The 22073-nt window shown below is 41.2% G+C and overlaps 1 protein-coding gene across 2 annotated transcripts; it reads right to left on the minus strand.

Annotated features, from left to right (window-relative positions):
• Positions 1–4713: 4713 nt before the first annotated feature.
• Positions 4714–20477, minus strand: tmem198aa (transmembrane protein 198aa). 2 transcript variants are annotated; one of them, XM_071904541.1, is made up of 8 exons: positions 20306–20477; positions 14334–14572; positions 13505–13717; positions 12068–12191; positions 6867–6957; positions 6780–6813; positions 6656–6745; positions 4714–4866 (listed from the first exon to the last, which is right to left on the minus strand). In XM_071904541.1, the coding sequence occupies exons 1-8, from the start codon at positions 20475–20477 to the stop codon at positions 4714–4716; spliced, it is 1116 nt and encodes a 371-aa protein (XP_071760642.1). The 2 variants fall into 2 exon arrangements, with proteins under 2 accessions (XP_071760642.1, XP_071760641.1); XM_071904540.1 differs by having other exon boundaries at positions 6656–6957.
• Between the last annotated feature and the right edge of the window lie 1596 nt (positions 20478–22073).

Genomic DNA, 22073 nt, shown 5'->3' on the forward strand with positions numbered 1-22073 from the left:
CACTGTCACTGCCGAGAGGAATATCATGGTGATGAACTCAACTGGCAAACTACCTGGACGCCTTATCTTTCCCCGCTTTATCTTTTCAAATCCTTGTTTGGTTCTCTGTCATGGTTGTGACTTGCAGAGCAGCTTACTGTACGACAAAATACGAGCAGAACAAGGAATAAACATACAGTATCTAATTGGAAAATCTAATGTCGGATGGTTTTAGTGTCTTTCATCTATCCAGTTTCTCTTATTCTCTATACGTTAGAGACCCACCCTGTGTGTGTGTGTGTGTGTGTAATATGCAGTGTGTGAGTATGTGTGCTCATGATTGCACTTCTATTGGTGTTTGTGTGCGACTCTTTGCACGTAAATGGCTGTGTACTTGTGTGTGTGCAGGCATGTAAGTCTTCTTTAACCCTATTTTCGGTAAGGAGCTATGAAAATACTTAATATATTAATTTTGTGCGCAATCAGTTTCTGCTCATGTATTGTAAAATCTTTCACGTCACAAAACATGTACAGCCAGTTAATCAGTTAATTGATAAAAAAATAATAATAGAAATTTGAGAGACAACCAAGTAGTCAGAGATTGTAGAATCACAATGTTTATCATATTCAGGTCCATATAAATACATGCTCAATAATAATAATAATAATAATAATAATGACTGATAATGATTGGTGATTTGTACAAATTTAACAAGGGGGATGGTGAGAAGGTGAAACTTTTGCAATTATTGAATTACTGATTTTTTTTGTTCCAACCAGGGAGATGCCATCCCCCTTTATCTCCCCTCATATCACCCCCTGCTGATAATCAGAGCAACTGCAAAGTCAACACAAGGCTCAGTTTGTCTGCCGATTTCCAACATCACATGTTGAAACCCCGGGACGAGAATGAAAATCAACAATTTACAGACAGAAGTGCAAATCACCTACCAGGCAAATCAAACCAATCAGACATACAGTCATAACACAATATAAAAACAGTCATACAGTATGTAGGTCTACTCCATTAGAAAATAATGAACCAGATAAGTTACATAATAAGTGATCATGATGTAAACAAGAAAAGGGAATCAAACATATGTACATTCAGAAACTATTTACAGTACGGTATATACAATATAACAGTGTTTCCCCTACTTTTATTCAGCAGTGGTGGGCGACCACAGCAAGAAAATAAGAGATAGTAAGAAAAAGGGACCATTTAAAATATTTTGATAATTTATCCCAGTTTGTCCCCAAATTACAAACAAGTATAGGGCCAATGCTCAGTTTCTTATTTGTTCCCAAATAAGAACAGTGTTGATGCTAAAATTGCACTAAAACCACAAAAGGGGACCAAAACAGGGATGGAAGGGCAACCAAAATATCCCCAGAATCACCACTACTGCAAAAAAAATGATAGGGATAACACTAATACAGCAGAATAGAAGGTGTCTTAGCATAATGGTCACATGACAAGAGGTGGGAAATGACTCACATCTTCACATTTTCAAAGCCCTTTTTCTTATAGACAGCAGAAACAGAGAGGAGAGGAGGAAGAGGTAAGAAGAGGAAATGAGGAGAGGAGGGAGGAGAAGAGGCGAGGTGAGAAGAGAGGAGGTGAGAAGAGAAGAGGATGTGTCTCTGCCTATTCCAGTTTGGATCTCGGCTAATAAGAGCCTGTCACTTAGGCCCATTCACTGTGGCAGAACACATAGTTTGGTCCTTTCTCTGGGCTCAAAAGAGAAAACTATGTTACAAAGACTCACTCATGCTATCAGTACATTTCAGAATGAAGTGGTCGAGAGAAAACCTCACATTTCAGATTAACAACCTTCTGCACTTTTGCATTCACTCGGTGGATTTGGAATGTGTCTTGTGCACCCTGGGGCCACAAAACTGAATTGGAGTTGCTGGGTTTTCACACTGACAGAAACGACACACTGGATACAGACGGAAAGAAACACATGGGGATTCTCATGCAGTAAAGGGTTAAGGTGAATTGATTGGTCCCAGTACCCAGTCCACCACACAAAGGGCTACAGCTGCTGCTTAAATCCAGCATCACTCAAGTATTTGAAAGTACAGTAGTATATTTTTCTTCATCTAAACCTCACAAATCATTCAAATTCAAATCAAATTGCTCAGTCTACAAAAAAACACGCACACTATCCCAATGGGCATAATTAGCAAAATCTGATGATGTAAAAATAAGCAAATGATTATGTGTGATCCATTGATGTATTTCTTGGAATGCCCTTGCTAAGACATGCAGCTATAGGCATTTAAACTTAATTAAGACTGACAGAGCATTTCAAATGCATATGCATGCAGGTTTTGAATTTGGAATTAGTTCTGGTCTTGAATTTCAATGCATTTCAATGTTGAAATTATGCCATTGGGTCTTTCATCCAAAGGACTTTACAGTACCATTTGGTGCAATAGGAACTGCAATGTAGGTAGTGTTAGTAATCTACTCACTATGCCAAACCACACATTAGTAATGACTCACCTCAAATGCAAAGGGGTTCAGATTAAAAAAAAAAAAGTTCTACTGTACTGAAAATACTTTCTTTACATATCAAACTTCCTCACCTCTCTGGATGTACAGCACAACAATATCACATATGTTATGAGCACAGTTGAATTTACAAGTGAAACACACACGCGCTCGCACACACACACACACAGCATTCCCATCAGTACATAAGAGGTCCAGCAGTAAACAGTAGAGGGCGCCATTTGCAAACGCTTTCACATTTTCACATTGTGCCATCGAGCACACAGAACACCGTTTTATCTTCCTCTTCGTTTTAACCCTCCTCAGTTTTATAATTTAGCACTTCATCCAAACTCAAAGATTCACATTTTAAACTAGGCCGGCATATTGCAGAAAAAAAGAGACAAAAAAAGAAAAAAATGACAGCATCTTCTACACACATTGAAATGAACTCCCCTCTCCTTGACCAATATTTGGTACAGTCCATTACTTGCTACAGGGCTGATCATGTGTCCCCATACACAAACACACACACACACACACACACACACACACACACACACACACACACACACACACACACACACACACACACAAACCCTCTAACATTTTAACTGTCACTTATTGTTCACATCAAACCCTCAAACAGATTTTATGACAGTGACCAGAATTTGAAAGCAGTGACTTTTTTGCATGCTCTAAGAACATATTTAAATAGCTGATGAATTCTCTAATACCAGATCATTTTTAGGATGAGCAGTGAAAATGGGACATGAATGTAATTTTTTTTAGAAATTTATCAAAAAATGATTTTAAATTCTGTGGAATGAGGGGAGAAGAGGGAAGGTGTGGATCTTCGTTGTGGGATCTTTTTGTCTCTTTCTCCTGGTCAAGCCTGCAGTTCTACAGCTGGCGAGGGCAGAGGGAAGGAGATGAGATGTTCCCGTTAAGCGAGGCAGCTTAATGTAAAGCACATCCCCCTTGGACAATGGCAACAAAGGCAATGAAACATCATCTTCTTCCCCAGGACACTTCACTGAGAGAGTATCCACGAGAAAAAAGATCAAAACAATGTTTTCTGTGTGAACTGACATTGTTTGATCATCCTTTTTCATCGAAGAGGAGCATCATTTTTTTCCTGCAATAACAGAATTTTACATGTAAAACTGGTTTCTGTTCTATAAGCCGTAGAAGAGGAAGTCTCATGCTGCTGTGTCTGGATTCAGTCTGGACTCAGAGGAGACAACGGAAACAGACTGACTTCACCAACACTTCACTTCACAGAGTGACCTTTCAATGGAGAAACCAAGGAGGAAGAGCTGTCTTTCGGTTTCTGCGTGAACAGCGCTTTGTACAGTTTCACTGTCATTTTAAGCTGTTGTACGACTTCCTCTGAGCGCTCATAAAGGAATCCTTGAGGCAAATCCTTGCCAAAATCCTCCTTTAATTAGCTTTCAGTAAAGAAAGTGTTCAAGGTTTATTGAAGGTAGAAGTGTTACCTTGACTCCATGAAAGCCATCTGGAGCATTATGTTCCCATCTGAAAGAAAAACTCATTTATAATGACAACTTAAAAGTGATATTTTGATCCTTTTTACCTCAACCGGTGCAGCCCTCCTGTGGAGACTTGAATACTTTGATTATTCCTCTACCAGAATACTCAACTACTTTGAGTATCTCTCCGCTTGCAACACGCAAGTGCTTTGAGGACTCCTGCTGAGTACTCATGTGACCTTGTCCATAAAAAAAAAATACTTCATATACTCAGCTTTTAATCAACAGTTCAAAGTGACATTTCAGTCCACTTATGATTAAATCGTTGCAAATTTTATCTCTTCCAGACCAGTGCAGGAACAGACGGGGTTTGGAACCAAGTGCGTGATGAGTAGTGAGATTCGACCACATCGCCTTCTGACCACAATCAATTCCTGATCTATCCAAAAGAAGAGGAGCAGTAGTACTATCTGCTGTGTCTGCATTAAGAGTTTTCACATTCCAAAAAACAAAAAAACAAAAAAAAATGGAATCAAACCAAATAACTGCGATCCAGTTTTGAGATGAGAAACCCAGTGTGGGACATTGCCTGGCGGGCTAACAGGCAGTTGATTAGGTTGGCACGGTAAAATTAGGTGTTATATCCCAGACAAGGGGGTTTGAAGTAGCCTCCAGTGTGTGTGTGTGTGTGTGTGTGTGTGTGTGTGTGTGCATGTGTGTGTGTGTGTATATATCGCAGTCTCAGACGCGTACTGGGGGTCCGCTGGGGGCCGTGAGGGGCACTTGAGAGCCACAGTCGTAGTCGAGCTCGGCCATACGAGAGCGGCTCATCATCCGACCGTGGGAGTACGCCCGTCTGTCCGTCTGTCTGTCCCTGAAGCTCCTGATGTAGCTCTGTGGACAGACAGACAGCAAAGGGTTGGGATAGGAATCTATAGTATACAGATACAGAGGTAGAGGTAGATATCGAACAATGACAGTGAAACCACAAAAAGCATGTCATAGACACATGTATGTCATGCTGAATAGCAATCGCTTTAGGTCTAAAAGATGGAAAAAACATTGTTTGAATCTGATGAATCTAATTGAGAGAATTGCAAACTGAGATGCAAAAAGATGAACAGGGAATAACATTTCAAGTAGAAGAACTTTCCCATTTTACAAGACAAGTGTGACAATTTGTTAACTGGCCAAATTAACTTGAATGTTGTAATGGATGTCTAGAAGTCTAGACCTGATCCACGATTGCAGTACTGAAGCACTGTCACATGTCGCTTTAATTTACAGTATATATCTGTTGTCAGTTCTGATTTTGAGGCTCTGAAAGCTTTGGTTACATTTGTACTGTTTGTAAACACATGAGCACAGACTTGTAAGGTTGAAACAGCTTATTTCCCATTTATAAGCAAGTCTTCATTTATTTATGTGAATGTAAATAAAATGTATAAGGCTAAATAAATTACAGACTGGGACTTTAAAGCTCTATCCCGTCCGAATATTGAGTTATTCCATTATTTTTTAAGTTACACTGGTAGCTGCTCTCTCTCATCTCTTCTGCATTAATACAGCAGTGGCCATGGAATCCTATTTACCAAAAGCAGCACTGAACAAGCATATTGGAGCAGAAAACTTGTGCATCTTAATCAATTTGTTACCATGACCCTTAACGCCCTCAGACAGCTGCAAAGAGAGCAACATTTTAATTTTTCAACCAATTCCTTTTGAGGGCGGCACACGCATATAAAGTGAGCCTTATATAATGGAAATGGTGAAGAGAGAAGCATGCCTTTGGAGAAATATCGACCCAGAGGGAGTATCAGTCTCAGGATCTGATGGGATGGAGCAAACCTCTATCAGATCTGAGACTATTATGAATATCAAGTCGTCCTATTTGAAGATAAAGTGATGTTGAACTTTGGTAGTACCTTGGGTTGTGTAAATTCCTGGCCATGATATAACCCCAAAATCGGTGATTCTCTGTTATCTGTTGCTCCGGTACAGACAATTGGAGAATCGTGTTTTTTTCTCTCTCCATTCAGCGAAACAAGGCTCAAAATCACGCTTCTAGCACATAAACAAACTTGAACAAAGCAGATTGTGAAAGATATAAAAAAAACTAGTAATTCTGCAGATTTTTTTTTAAGTTAATATTTATGTTATTAAACCAACAAGTGAAACATTAAAATCTGGTTGGAAGAATTTCAGTGTTATACTTGTTCAAACTGAAAGTTTAATAACATAAAGAAAGCGAGTCAAAATTCTGCAGAATTACTAGATTTTTTTCTATATTGTCAGAAACTGCTTTGTTTGTGTCTGTGCTAGAAGTGTGATTTTGAGACCTGTTCCACCATATAATGGCAGTGTATGGGAAGAGGAAAAAAAAGCAATTCTCCAATCGCCTCTACCGGAGCCCCGGAGCAACAGATAACAGAGAATCACCAGTTTTGGGGTTATATCATGTCCAGGAAGCTACACAATAGAGAAAAGTAAAATGGTGTGCACATCCAGCCCAACCTGGGTACAGGTGCAGGGCAAAATCAGCAACTTACAGAGACAAGGAAGGATGTCCGCACACTGAATATTCAGCTTATATGAGGTTATATTCAGTGTGCAGACATCCTTCCTGCAGAAAAGTTCACCATCACTTTAAGAATACGGGTCCTAGAGTCTACCAGGATCTTACCGGTGACAGCACGTCTCCATCAAAGCGCCGTACAGGGTTGGTCTTGCGGTGGTAGCCCGGTTCGGTCTGGGGAGGCGGGGCTTTGGGGGGCTGAGAGCCCTGGGTTTGGTGATGGGGGTGGGACGCCCCTGGGTGATGGTACTGCTGGTGGTGGTGGTGGTGGGAGTGGGGCTTCTGCTTGAGGTTGGTCTTCTGGTTCTGCCGTTTCTTCTTCTTCTTGTTCTCCTTCTCCTTTTTCAGCCTCTCTTCCCGCTGACGGATCCGCATGAGCTGGACCCTCCGCTGCTGTCGGCTCAAAACCACTGAGAGACAGAGAGAGGAGGGAGATTGGAATAATTACAAAACAAAGTTCGGCAAAAGGTGAAAGGATGAACTGGCGATATGACAGAGAAAAAGACAGTGAGATTAAACTGAATGAGTGGAAATGAGGAGACGGTATTGGCCTGAGAGAGAGAGAGAGAGAGAGAGAACTGAGAGAAAATGAGTGAGAGATCACATCAGAGGGAGAGAGAGTAAGAGATAAAGACCATAGAGAGACAGAGCTAGAGAGAGATGTCGGAGTGTGAATGGGAGAGAGAGAGAGAGAGAGAAAGAGAGAGAGAGAAAGACATCAGAAAGACAGAGAGAGAGAGAGAGAGAGAGAGTTACAGAGCAAGAGAACAAAAACAATGTAGATATACTGACAGGAGAGAGTAAACGAGAAAAAAATCAAGTTAAATGTATGAGGGAATAGGGTCACGCTAGTAGGAGAACAATGGATAATTATGAGAGAGTGAACAAGAAGAGAATAACATGAAGAAAGAAATGAGAGAGGATGAGATAGAGAGAAAGAAGAGGAACCGTCCATTCACTTTCAAATATTTAAGGATATTTTTTAATGATACATTCTTTAATTGCTGTATCCCCTGGGGATTTTTGGTGAGTGCAGGCTAAAAGACAAAAAAAAACAACCCCAAAAAACAAAAAAACAATCTGAACATATGCAAGTTCATTCATTCATGACCATTTCCTTCGTTCTGTCCAATCAGTTGACAGACAGATGATTTTCCTCACTGCATGTACTCGCACTGGGCTGTTGAGACTGTTGACATATTGTGAGTAGGAGAGTGTGTTCGTGTTATTTTCACACCCTCCCCGGCAACAGATGACAAAACTTCAGCCCGTCTCGCTGTCCACTGATTACCCATCTGATTATTTTGCACGTGTGTGTGTGTGTGTTTGTAAGTGTTTTGTGTTTGTATGTGTGTGAGAAAGATCTGTTTCATCTCCATTTTGTAGGGTCCAAATGTTGCCACAAGTACAAGGACCTTGCTGTACCTCGTGCAGAAAATATGTGTGCTCCACTGTTTGTGTTGTGTGTGTGTGTGTGTGTGTGTGTGTGTGTGTGTGTGTTTTATGAGGTCCATTGTTGTCTCTTTGGGCAGAGGGGGGGATAGCTAACGAGGCACCATCTGCCAGGGAAACCGCTTAATGATATTCACCCCATTCTCCTCCTCTACTCACCCCACCTCAGTCCCCTCTGGCCACATGCCGCTGTGTGTGTGTTTGTGTGTGTGTGTGTGTGTGTGTGTTCTATTATTGGCAGCAGGGGCAGTTTTTTGTATTCTTGAATTCTAATTGACGGCAAACTGAACATATTTATGAAACAACCAGAATTTCTGTTCTAATTTAACTGCATTTAATGGTTTCAATGCATCATTATTGCTTGTGGTCAATGATATTGTTTATATTCCGGAAACTCTTTATCAGCCTGTATTTCTTGCACTGATGCATGCAAATGAATATATGTAAATAAATGAATGTTTGCATGTGATTGTGCCCCGCTCACCCATTTTGCCCCACTTCCTCTCCACCCCATCCCCCTCCTCACCCCTCCCCCATAACACCTGCCCCCTCTTTTCTCCTCCACATCATTCCTCATCCTCCTTTCTCTTGCACGCCATTTCCAATTGTCAATTTATTCAAATGTGGGGGCTGGGTGGGGAAGGCCAAGCACTGTTTTTATTTTCTCTTTCACATTGTTTTCATAAGTGTTTTCGCATTTCATTATTGGCTTAGGCTTGACTTGCATTGACCCAGTATTGACAGGTTGCAGCAGTTAAAAAAAGACTAAATGCATAACATTGGCTTAGCCTCAGCTGTAGGCAAGGTTGTGTTAGTTACCTTAAAGAATACTTCAGGGCTAATTTAAAGGGCCATTATTACTAACCTACAATGATGGCACTAAATCTATATATCAGCCTCTAACAGCCTCATCGGTTAACGGCAAGAAATGCAACAACATTGATAGAACGTAATCTTAATTGCCTCCTATATAAGTCTCTGGCACAGCCTTCATCCCCTTGACCTATAGTGGCATGCAATTGACAGAAACATTTTCACATTTTCAAAATAGAGATGAATAAGCTAGCTAATTAGCAGAGATCCAACAGAAACTTCTAGTGAAGAGGTACCGTAATATATCACCATGCAAAACACTGTAATAATAATAATACTGCTTTGTCATTTGCTTTGTGGGCTTGAAAACGAGGCTTACTAGCCTTCGTAGCTGAAATGTTTTGTGATGCCGGTTGCTCGCTTGGAGAGCCGTCCTCTATTGCTGAGCAGTCGAAAATGCAAATAGTAAGGGGGGGGGGGGGTCTTGAATCTCCAATGGGTGGGGAGCTTTTGATCTAAAACAGAGTAGGGACCAGAAAGTGAGTTTTGGAAGCCAGAAATCTCAGCAGCTGGCAAAGTAATCATCGAGTCACTGGTATTGATCAACAACGCTATCAACTCCCTGCAGGATTATGGTCATTTTATGCTCTGGGGTAGTAAAAATCTCACTTATTGCCCCTTTAAGGGAGAATTAAAGGAATAGTTCACCCAAAAATGAAAATTCTGTCATCATCTACTCACCCTCATGCCAGTTGAAAAACAGGTGACGTTTGTCCATATAACACACAGGGAGGTTGCCAGCACAACTCCATAGCAGCCTTCTCCAAAACAACTGAAGTCAGTGGGGACCAGTTCTTCAGAGTTCCAAAAAGACCTACAGTATATTTACACCATAATTTAGTGCAAATCTTAACTACAGCTGATTGATTTGCAACAAATACTGGTGTATAGATCTTTCTATTCACAGTGTGATTGTTTGGCTCTCTACTCTAAAGAACTGGTCCCCACTGACTTCAGTTGTTTTGGAGAAGGCTGCTACGAAGTTGTGCTGGCAACCTCCCTGTGTGTTATATGGACTAACAAATTTCACCTGCGTTTCATTTGGCATGAGGGTGAGAAATGATGACAGAATTTTCATTTTTGGGTGAACTATTCCTTTAAGCTTATTCAGTAAACACCTGCTCTTATTCAGTAAACACCTGCTCACCTGCTTCTCTACACTTAACCTCTTCCACCTCCTCCTCTTTCTTCTCCTCCCTCCAATTTCCTTCTTCTCCTCCCCAATCTAAAGCTTTTAACCTAAACAAAATAAGGCCACCACGGGCCGTATCTATGGCAACAAGCATAACACACACACACACACACACCTACACACACACACACACACACACACACACACGCATACATGTTCTGTTTTCTCTGTCTATCTCTCACACACACGCACAATTGCACACTTTTCATAATATAGCCAAAAAGCTTCCTCTATCTCTTTGCCCACACACTCTGACTGGAAGCCGTGGCAGCTCGCTGTTTTATCCCATTATAAGGGGCCATGTGTGACTCCTTCTAAGGAATTGAATAACACCCAATGTCATACCATAGCAGAGATCAAATGAGTGAGTGAGTGAGTGAGTGAGTGAGTGAGTGAGCGAGTGAGTGATGTGTGCTTCACTCTCTCTGTAGTTACTGTATGTGTGAGAGTGAGTGATTGAGTGAGAGACTGTCAGAGAGAGAGAGAGATAAATATACTCTCTTTCCCTCTGCCTTGATGCATGCATGTGCTGTGTGTACGTGTGTTTGTGTACTGTATATGTTTGTGTGTGTGTGTGTGTGTGTGTGTGTGTGTTTTCATGCCATCTGTGTTGTGGTTGCTTTCGGACTACACTAAGCCTGTTTCTGCAAATAACACATTCTGCTGACAAGGCCAGTGTTTGTGAGAGGAATGTGTATCTTACACACACACACGCACACACACACACACACACACACACACACACACACACACACACACACACTGATGCACACATTATGCCCCAGTTCCCTGACTTCATGGAGTGCTGTGCTTATGATTTCTAAAGCAATGAAACTGCCTATTTAATAAAATCTCCGTAGGAAGGATTTGTCAGACTTGATAAAATAGTGGCAGCTTTCAGCAGTGGGCTGTGTGGGATAGATACTGAAAGGAGGCTTATTGTCATTCTGTGTAGACATGCTTTCTGAGAACACAAGTTTGATCTTTAAACCAAATTCAAAATAGACAAATACCAATTGTGTGCGGAAAGTGCCGCTTGTTGATTTCAAATGAAACTGGGTTAAACGTTTCTTTAATGAATGAAGTTCAGTGTCCTTATTAAACACACATGTGTGCATGCACAAACACACATGCACACACACACACAGTCCCTACTGAATGGGTATGGCAGGAGCATTGATAGATTGATAGATACACTGAGATGTTGCACTAAGATTGATTGGGATAACTGAAACTAGTGACTAGTGACACAATGTTTCTGCAGAATACTTCATACCTTCATACACACACAATACCTTCATTTGTTCCTTAGTTTCTTCCTTCTTTCCTTAACTCCCTTCCTAAATGACTGACTGAATCACTCACTTCTCTCTAATTCACCCATTCACTTGTGTACGTACATTCTTGGATGGTATTGGATGGTAATTAGAATTTAAAGCCGAGATATTCATGTAAAAATACACCCTGTCTCACCAGTCTAAACCACAAATTGGGTCTGCAACTGAGAAGAGTGTCCCATCCCCGCTGACTGAGACCCTGTAGATTCTCCCTATTAGCCCAAACTGCTCACAGATGTCAGGTATGGTGACAGGACGTGACGGGAAGTGACAATTTGAAATTTATGAGCAAAATACAAAACTCATAAAAACTGTGCTCGGTCCTGAGAAAGTTGGCCTCACCAACAGTGGTTGAAAATGCTGTGAAAAGATTTTATTTTTTCATAATCTCCTCCCCTAATAGCCACAATGAAGAAGAAATTTAAGTCAGAGGAGTACGCAGTTTACTTACATTACATTTCATGATTTATTGGTGATGAAATCCTTCAAGCTTTCAAAAACTCACACAGTTATCTCCCACTGCCAAGATGCAAAGACGCAATATCGACAACATGACCCACAGCTGTGTAATTCTAAAATAGGCTGCTCCAACCACATCAATACCAATCAAACTCGGCTCTGGTAAAAAGCGTTTGGTTGGGTCTGCAGTAAAACAGCATCACTCACCCTCCGTGTGGGAATAGCCCTCTGCGGTGACTTTCCATTGGATCAGCACTCCCAGCAAGGCCAGGACAGGCCACACCCCCAAGATGACCCAGGTGAACCAGCACACCGGCCTCTTTGGTGCCACCTACAAAGATTACAGTTGCGTTTTTTCAGTTAAATATTTTTTTTTCCTTCTAATAATGCCCTAGTTTCCACAAAATTACTAATATTCACAAAGTGACTAATTTCCTAATTTCCAACTCAATGAAAACAGGTTTCTCAGAGGTTATAATGTGTCATGAATATTTCAAGAGTTTAATTCCATCTTGAAATAACCGCCATTTGGATAAATTACCGAGTCCCTGGTATGAACATACAATCATTAAGGAATATCAATGAGGATATTAAGCATCTAATACATTTGCTTACAAAATAACACTATTGAGGATGAAACCTTCTTTATTTACAAAATATTAAGTAATAAACTTCAGGTAGCATTTATTTCTCAAAATGGATACATAGCATTTTGGAATTAAACCTTTCGTTTGAAAATACTGAAACAAATCTTGACTCATTTTAGTTTTTCTCAAATGATAAAGATCCTGTGCCTTATTATGCAGAGGCTTCTTGATCTTGATAAAAGTCTAACTACAGAAATCAGTGGTTGTAGGAAAGTTAAAGGTATATTAATGAATGAACGTGAAGAAGGACGCTGCTGAAAAAGAGTGCTCAAATTGAGAATTAGATGGCGGTTAAGAATTAGATTAACTTTGTCGCTCCAAATCCACACGCCATGGAGTAGAGAGATTTAAGATTCAGTTCAACAAAAACTCTCTCACTGATGTCAATAGTGCACCGGCTCTATACAGACGGTCGTTGGTACTTCACATACTCTCTCTTAATCATTCCATGTCTCCCTCATCCCCGCACTACACACACACCAAATGCACCAAACCCCCCAGTTCTCTCATAAACATGTAATGCACTGATGCCGATGACGGCTCGATAATGCAGGCAACAGTTCGCTCAAATACACTCTTGCCCTCCTTCTCTCTCCCAACCCCACAACCCCCAGGCACACTGCTAGCTTGAATGTTTTGTAGACAGCACACCAAGGCTCTATAAAGTGCTCAATAGGTCAATGGTGATTCTCTCTCTCTCTCTCTCTCTCTCTCTCTCTCACACATACACACTCCTACCTTGAGTCTCATAGACATAGCCAACTGAGGCAAACAGCTCAATAATGTAATCCAAGGAGACAGTAATGATGTTTGAGCTGAACACACACACACACGCCCACCCTCAAACACACGCACACACGCGCACACACACACACTTTCTTACCTTGAGTCTGTAGAAAACATTATGCATCAAGGTGAGCTTCAAAGAAGCGAAAAGTAACTTTTTCTCTCTGTCTCACAACCCCTCTCGTAAACACACACACAGCAGCACGCTTACCTTGAGTCTCTCGTAGACGTAGTGCACCAAGGCGAACAGCTCAATAAAGTAATCCACGGTGACGGTGATGATGGCAGAGCCGAAGGTGGCGGTGGAGAGGGTGACAAAGCAGCGCTGCCATTGGAGGGTGAGGACGGCGAATAGCGTGCCAGAACCCAGGAGAACGCCCAGAGGAACCCACACTGTCTTGGGGTGGTAGAACTCCTCCATCACCTTGGAGACAGGATGGTGTGGAGAGCAGAAAACAATGCTAATTTTGTTTTGGCAGTTGGTACTTATCACTGATGTCCATGTGAAAACCTCACTAAAATGTAAACTTTGGAACTAAGAAAAACAGCCTTGTTTCTATTTTGACCATCAAGCATTTTGAGTTCATCCAATGGGGCTTTGAAAGGGTTTCCTAAGCACTAAGGATGGTCGAATTTGTCTCAACCCACACAGTAGCATGTAATCCTTCAACTGAAGTTAAAACATGAAAATTGGAGTTACAAGGTTTTCACATGACAGCAGCGTTATGCTTTCTATGTCCATAAAGCTCATTTGTATTGAAGTGAAAAAAAGAGAACAAGGGACAGAGGGCGAAGTAAAGAAAGAGGGAGATGAAGGTTAGGGAGAGAATAGCGTACATACTGTAGCAAAATTGCTAATAAAGACAAGTTTTAACTCATTCTTGTTGATATGTAGTGAGATCCAGTAGAAAATGTGATGGATTATGTAAGACTTACACATCTATTTATTACGGCCATTTATTTTAAGCAGCCTATGTGATATTTTCTTTGAGATGCTGTATGAAAATGAACACAAATCAACCCAAATCACGTCTCCTCACCACCAGTGAAGCCACTCCAAGCAGTAGGCCCAGCAGCAGGCCGACCATGAACAGTCCCACACTGCGGACCAACATGGTCACCAGCCCACACAGGGTCCCGATGCCCAGGCCGATGCCCACCGAGGCCTCCACACTCAGCTGGGTGTCCATCACCCTCTCCTTGTAGCACAGCATGAAGATGACCACCGAGCCGAACATCAGGCCCGTCAGGAACATGACCGCCTTGAAGCAGCGGTAGCCTGCAGGAGAAGAGACGGGACACGGACATCTGTGAGTCTATCAGTCTATCACAAACACACAAAACACTGGCACATGCTGTACCTGTATGTGCACATATGAGCCTGAAGTGGGAAGAGTCAAACACACATCAGATACAACATGAAGACTAAATGAAACAACGAACAACAACAATCATTTCCTTGAAACTCTGGCAGACTGAAAGAGAGAGGAATGGGCAACATATGAACAGGCACACAAAGTCAAACACACACACACACACATGAATTCTCTCTCCCAAACACACACAATGAGCAGTGATTGTGGTGGATATATGAGGATGAAAGGAGTTAAGGCCAGGTTAAATCCATCCACACCATCCTGCCTACTGTCATCCTGCCACAAACATCCAAAAACAAGCTTACAGTGAAGGAGAACTTCTGTTTCCTCGTGATAACCACAACTATAAAAAAAAGAAAGAGGCAACATATGATGACAGCTGGGAGGTACAGAGAATTTTTGTATTTGATCTCTGGTTTTATTTCATTATTTTTCTCTCACATTGTGCCTACACTCTTCTGTTTTTTTTCTGACTCCTATAGCTATTGTTTGATTCAATGTAGATTGCTTTGTGCTGTTGCTTTGCAAAAAGTGCTTCACGAATAAAGGGTATTATCAACTTAAACAAGAAAAAGAGGAAAAGGGAAAATGTTACAGAGAGAGTGGGGACACATAAAGACCAGAAGGCAACCCAGGGAAAAATGAACAGCTACCTTCCTGTGGTGGGTAAGGGAAAGAAAAAGAAAAGAAAGGAAGAAAGAGAGGTATATACGGAGAGAACAATCATCCTCTATTATTACAAAAAGTTCTCCAAATTCATAAGTGAACAGCCATTCTCCATGTCTTTCTCTTTTCTTTATTTGCCCTTTCTATTGCCCTCCCTTTCCTTCTTAACTTCCTCTCTCCCTCTCCCTCGTTCACCAATTTATTTCCATTTCATTGCACTTTATCAGCATGATGAACACCGAAAAACAATCACGCCAAAGCATCAAAAGCTCAAATTCCCCACAGTTTTCAGTCAGTAAATCTCATCGCTCCTTGTATCTGTGTTTATTAATGTTTGTGTCTCTCTTTACTTTTCTCTGCGTCTCTTTTCTTTCTCTCTCTGTCTGCCCTCTCGGTCTCTTGGGGGCTCGACATCAGATTGTTATCTTTGTGTAATCAGGCATTGCGCAGCTGAGCCCGACAATGCTCTTCCTCTCATCCCATCCATTCTTCCACACCCTTCCCTCCTGTTCCTCCCTCCTTTATTCAATAAACCCTTTCAAGCCGTCTTTCTTCCCTTCTCTACTCAGTCCCTCGTCTATTCTATACATCATTTCAGCCTCCTTGCCCTTCCAACCCATTAAATGAATGAAAAAGGTTTTGTAAAAGCTTCTGTATGTCACACAATAGTTTGAATTTCCTCTATAGCATGGGGCCAGAATGAATAGGAGTCAATGAGAGACATGAAATAATAGGAAGCATTTCAAAAGCATCTACAGTGCAGCAACCTGGACATTTGATTTGATTTTGATTAGAGTCACTAATTCCCAACATTATTCTTCCATATAAGATAGTCAAGACATTTTAAACACCTGCTCTTTAGTTTCTGGTCTAGTTTCTACTCCTGTTCCTTATGTATTCTAATCTATCTGCTCTACCCTCCTTTCTTTATACCCCTTGTCTAATTTATTCTATACCTGTCCCTTGTCTCCCTAACCCTCCTTTCCTTATACCATGCCCCTTCATTTGTTCCTGCTCACCTCCTCCCCTCTTCCTCAATCCTTCCACTCCACCCTCATCCATTTCTTTCCCCCCTTTATCACTTGTCTTTCTTTCAACCCCACACAGATTCCTCATCCATTCATCCAACCCCTTATCTATCCCTTCTTTCATTCCTCGTTGCCTCCCTTACTATTCCCCCAGCCATCCAACTTCCCATCCTCTCTGTTCAATCTGGTTTATTCACCTGCTGTATCTCTCCCTTCATCTCTCTTCTCCTGCCTTGCCCATCTCCTATAACATCACTCATCTCTTCTCCAGAAACCGTGTATCTCCGATTTTGGCCTGCTGTCTTAAATAAACGACAGCTGAACCTTGTCTTCTCACATGTGTAGAAACTGCTGAAGACCCTGGCTGGGACTGAGCCAAATCGTGCTGTGGTGACAATACTTGAGACTTGAAAATCAACCTCTCTCTTTCTCTCAAATCCTGAAAAACTGACTGTGGGGTTTCTGGGGAACATCAACAACTTGCTTCTCATTCGTCAAACAGCAATTTCATTTGGTCACAGAGAGCAAGATCTGGCACTGAGAGCAGAAATCCATCTATTTGTTTCTGAGATGAGATGCGCCTCTTCTCTCTCTCTCTCTTTCTCTCTCTCTCTCTCTCTCTCTCTCTCTCTCCCTCTCTCCCTCTCTCTCTCTTTCTCTCTCTCTCTCAGAGCATACAATCAAACAAACAGACAGAGAAATAGACAACAGATGGCAAAGGATTGAGGAGTGGAAGTATCTGAAGTGAAAATGAAATGATGCTGTTTTTGACGTCTTGTGACATGATGTCTTTTTGTCCCGGCTGCTGTTTTTTTTTTTTTTGTTGTTTTTTTTTACCAGCACATATGAAACTACCTTTTTTTTGTTGAATGTGATTCATTAAATTGGCAGTTTAGTCAGCTGGAAGCTGTTCAGTGTTTCGAAGCTAGTGGCACCAGCTGTGCACAAGTTCAAATGGAATAATAACATTTGTGACTAATGAGTTGTTTTTTTTTACCAAAATACAGGCAGTTGCATCAATAAAAATAGTTTTTTAACATAACAGAAAACTCAACAAAGGAATGTCCATAACACTCTGGTAGCACCCTCATGAAATTTCTATTTTTTTTGTAATTAAGAATATTTCACTAAAACTGTGTGTTCATGGTTATTTCTCTGTGACATTGTCTGTCTTGCTGAATTTCTCTCTGTGTTTTTATTTGTGTTTTTGTTTGTTTTAGATTTTTTATATTTATGTATTATATGTATTATAACTATTAGCACCCCCACACAGGTCAGCAGGTGCAGGATGTGAGTCACGTGATCTGAAGTTACTGATTAGATGTGATGGTAGATTGTAGCATTACAACATGAACTTTAGTTGCTGAGAGTAATTTTCATTTAAAATGTTTTCACCAAAAACTTCATGGAGAGCTAACAAAAAATTGAGCAAAACAGCACTCGTTTTAGTTTATGCAGCAATGCATAAGAAATTCAACACCTTCATCGCAAGGCACTGCAATTAAGCAGCGTGTTTGCAGTAGGCCTACAGTATGTACTATGTAAAACCAACTCTCTAGTACTGCTTGTATGCATCTGGCCTTGCATGTGCGTTCATCCTTGCAGACCCTTGCTGAATAATCGAGAACCTCCATCGCCCCAGCAAAAAAAATAAAACACTCTGCCGCTGCCACTGTACCTAGAAAATAACTGCAAGTAAATAATTACACATTCCCCTAAGCAGACCCAAGGCTATACAACGAACCGAATTGTACTCATTAACAGAAAAGCATAAAACATTCTCAATATATTATTATACATATGCAATTGTTGTTCCTTTATACAATTGTGTCCATTGATAGTCAAGTGGAGATCACATTTGTCATCCATAATTTCACCAGCAACACAAACAACTATGATGCAAAGTAACTTGTGGTACCCTTAACAGCAGATCCCTCTCTTTAATTATTTATTGGCTACTCTTCCTAGTAATGACTTTAAATCCAAACTCATTAGGATAAGCCCTAACTACTTTGATACAATCAAGTGTAGTCGCTCACTAGGTAAAAAACTAACAAGTATGCACTAAGCCTCAAGTAGGGACTTTTGAGACATTTGAATGAACTCATACATGAGCAGTGCAGCAGAGTCCAGGCATTCGGTGGATGACGGGGACTGTAATGTAAAAACACCACAGGGGATCGCTGACAGTCCTGGTTTTTATTTCCGGTTAATTCTAAAAGTCTGGGCTTCTTTGTGTCTTCCCAAAGCACTGCTGCAATCATTTAGTTGAAAGACCCAGACTTTGTGCTCCACATGCCTGTGTCTCAGCAGAGAAGCAGCAGAAGATGAGATATTTTCCTCTTTAAAAAGACGGCAGGCAGTCCACTCTCCTTAGTAGTTTTTTAGACTGTAGGGATGATGACAGAGATTTTGGACAGGGGAGATACGAGAGAGAGAGAGAGAGAGAGAGAGAGAGAGAGAGAGAGAGAGAGAGAGAGAGAGGTTTTGGCCATTTGATCATAGCCAAGAGGAGATACGGGTCTTAAAGTGAAAAACCACTGAATTTCTGCTTTGAAATATGTCACACCTATGCCATGTGACAGTTCAGTCTGTAGGAATGAGTGTTCACTATTGACTCATAGCCAATAGCCAGAAACAAGAGAACCATTTGTGCCACTCCTTAATCAGTAATATCACAAGGATGCACATCGGCAGAGGAGAATGAACTGGGAATGACAGAATAGGTGACCAACAGCACACAAGAGGCACTTTCCTTGCACTTGTATACAATGAAATAAAGCTCGCCTGGATGTAGCTCCTCATAAACATTCAATGTGTCCACAAAGTCAGCCTTGAATTCACTGCCAGTGGTACAGCTGCACATTTTGTATTTTGATGAGCTCACAAATTAAAGCCCAGGTTCTCTGGTTTTGTAGCTTTGGGGGAAACAACTCTTCCCCCAAAGCTGTGTTTGCAAATATACACTGAACTGCCTTGAGAGCATCACAAATCAGGGGCATAGCTGGTACTAAGTTAGCTCATAGGCTTAGAACATAACGAAGTGGCAACTGTGCACAAAACTTTTAGTGATACCTAATGGTGGATGAATGTATGCATTTTGACATTCAATTCTGCTAATGTTAAATAATGTTAACTTATAAAAGCAGCTAATAATGCAACAACTGAACAGGTAATGTTAGCTAGTTATGCAAAAACAGGGCCTCTCTGCCCCTCCTGAGGTACCGTCACTTCCCTGATTAACTTGAATGTGTGAACTGTGTACTGCATTTGGCCTGTTTTGATTGGATGGTTGTGTGAATCAGTAATGTCAAATGCTGTCCTCCTGTCTGTGTCCCCACATGACAAGAGTACTAATGCGCTTTTGTAAGCCTGTAAGGGTCCCAGGACAAGAAATTACATTTCTCATTTTTGTGCTGCACACAAAAAGTGAAGTGACACGCTATCTCCTGTCATCTGCATATAATGTATCCATATGGTAATTAGGATTTTTGCTTTAAGCCTACGAGTTAGCAATTTTCCGGGACGATGACGCCTCCGGAAAATGTTTGACATTTGTTGCCCATTTTGTCCTCCATATCTAGCAAGCTAATATTTCATCTTCTGGCTAAATGATGTGTTAAAATTAATATCTGATTTCCATAATAGCTTTTGATAGCACAAAAAATACAGTCGTTCTAAAAAGAATAGCTACAGTACACATAACTGATGATGATTAGCTCTTTCCCTCCGGCAACGAGAGAAGCAGGATACAGAGAGTACAAGCTTCAAGCTGTATTTTTAATGTCTGACCCAGACACCAGATTTTCAAATTACTGTAGCAGGGTTTTATGATGACAGGGTTTTCATGAAAGAACATCCTTCACTGAGCCCAATTAATGCATGATAACTTTTTCAGACCACAGAGTTTCCAAGTGCAGCTTTGGCCACACTGTGACTTACCAAAGAAGCAGTAGATGATTCCAAACAGGCAGCACATGGAGCAGACCACTGACGGCACGATCTCATATCGCCTCTCTATCTCCTGGTCACACCTCAGCACCCCGTCAGCCCCACCCAGCACCCCAGTGGGAGGGGTTAGCTTGAAAGGCAACACCTGGCTGGTGGAAGTCATGATGCCTGAAGTGGAGGGAGGGGCGGGGTTTAGGGAGGGGGAGAAGAGGGGGTGGGGGGGTGGAGTAGGGACGACTGGTTCAGTGGGACTCGCCCATTGAGATGTTTCCACCTGTGAAAGGGAGAAATTGATAGTTGGAGAAAGAGAGAGAGTGATGGAGAGAGAAGGCAGGAGGAGAGAGCAAAGGCAGGAGGAAGGGAGTGAGATGGAAAGAGAGAAGAGAAGAGAGAGTGATTATTGATTGCTCATTTGAAGTACTCCGCTATAACTGCTGACTGTGCATTAAGCAAGGTCTATAATTTTGGAAAAAAAACATCTGAACACAACCACTCTCATCACAGGACTGCCAATGCAGATGATTAGACTGCATCATAAAAACTGCAACGCAACCACTCTCACCCACAGTTGGATATAAATAGGTTGCTACAAATTGTTGCCACCAGTTTGCAAGTGTTTGACCGGTAGTAGCAGGTCTACAGCACACAGATAATGGTTACCATGGAAAGTTCAACAGAACAAATTTGCATAAATTTGCATGTTGTGGGAAATTTGTGGCACAATTGCAAGACTGTTTGCAAAAAGCTAAGGTTTGTGTAAGGGTAAAGACAGCGACCCGTTATATGTTTGCACCTCGGTTCAGCTCCATCCAGCTCTGCAGCGCTCGAATCACTTTGCTCCAGGCGATACAACAGCAAATACTCACTGATGTTGTATTGCCTAGCTGAGAGGCTAAAAACAGAGGCTGTCATAACATTATACAGTACAAATTACTGATGCACTATTGACCATAGATAGTGTTTCACTATATCTTCTGAGTACATGGCCTGCCAGGATAAACATTACAACACACTCTCATCAGGAAGGGAAACACAAGAGTGATTATTGATTGTTTGTTCTCTAAGTACTGAATATATTTGCTGATAGTGCATTTAGTGCAATATATGCAGGATGAACATTCTGCATAAATAAGACTACATGGGAAAGCGAAAACAGATGTAATCATATAAACTGCAACGTTTAAAAGCAAAAACTAAAAGAGGGTATCAATGGGCTTATACCTTGAGTAAGGTACCAATGGGATCATATTGCATGACCGTATTTATGGGCAAAGTAATGCTACTGGAATTTATTTATTCGCAAGGTAAAAAAACTACGGCATAAACAGAACAGAGATTCTAATTACTTTAGGCAATCAGGAGCAAAAAATCTTTGAACTCCAAGGCCTATGAAACTAATATGCAGGGAAAATCCTGCAGATGATGTACAACAGAATGTTTTTCTCTGACAGGTATGGAAAGGGCAAAACATATAAGCCACTCTAACCAGAGCCATTGCACCAGAAACACATTACATCAAGCTGCTGGAGAGAAGATGAAAGATATAAAGCAATACAGACTTGAGACCATGAACATTTTAGAGGTTGGCAATGGGCAATATTGCCTGCAAAAAGGGATGGGGATCCATAACTGGGAAAAAAACCAAAAGTAGACCACAGTGTGTTATAAGGACTGAATTTCTCTTGGGAAAAAAATAGAGTGTAGATCATCACTGTTGATGAAATAATACATCTTTAAAAACCTCATACAATATACAATA

Source organism: Centroberyx gerrardi, chromosome 10 (assembly GCF_048128805.1).
Source record: "Centroberyx gerrardi isolate f3 chromosome 10, fCenGer3.hap1.cur.20231027, whole genome shotgun sequence".
Taxonomy (NCBI): Eukaryota; Metazoa; Chordata; class Actinopteri; order Beryciformes; family Berycidae; genus Centroberyx; species Centroberyx gerrardi.

Coding starts and splice junctions, on each gene's coding strand:
- tmem198aa (XM_071904540.1), bottom strand. CDS start 20,477: ATGACTTCCACCAGCCAGGTGTTGCCTTTCAAGCTAACCCCTCCCACT. Junction 13,718..14,333: donor TTGGAGTGGCTTCACTGGTG/GTGAGGAGACGT, acceptor CCTGTCTCCAAG/GTGATGGAGGAGTTCTACCA. Junction 4,867..6,655: donor ATGGAGACGTGCTGTCACCG/GTAAGATCCTGG, acceptor GTCTGTCCACAG/AGCTACATCAGGAGCTTCAG.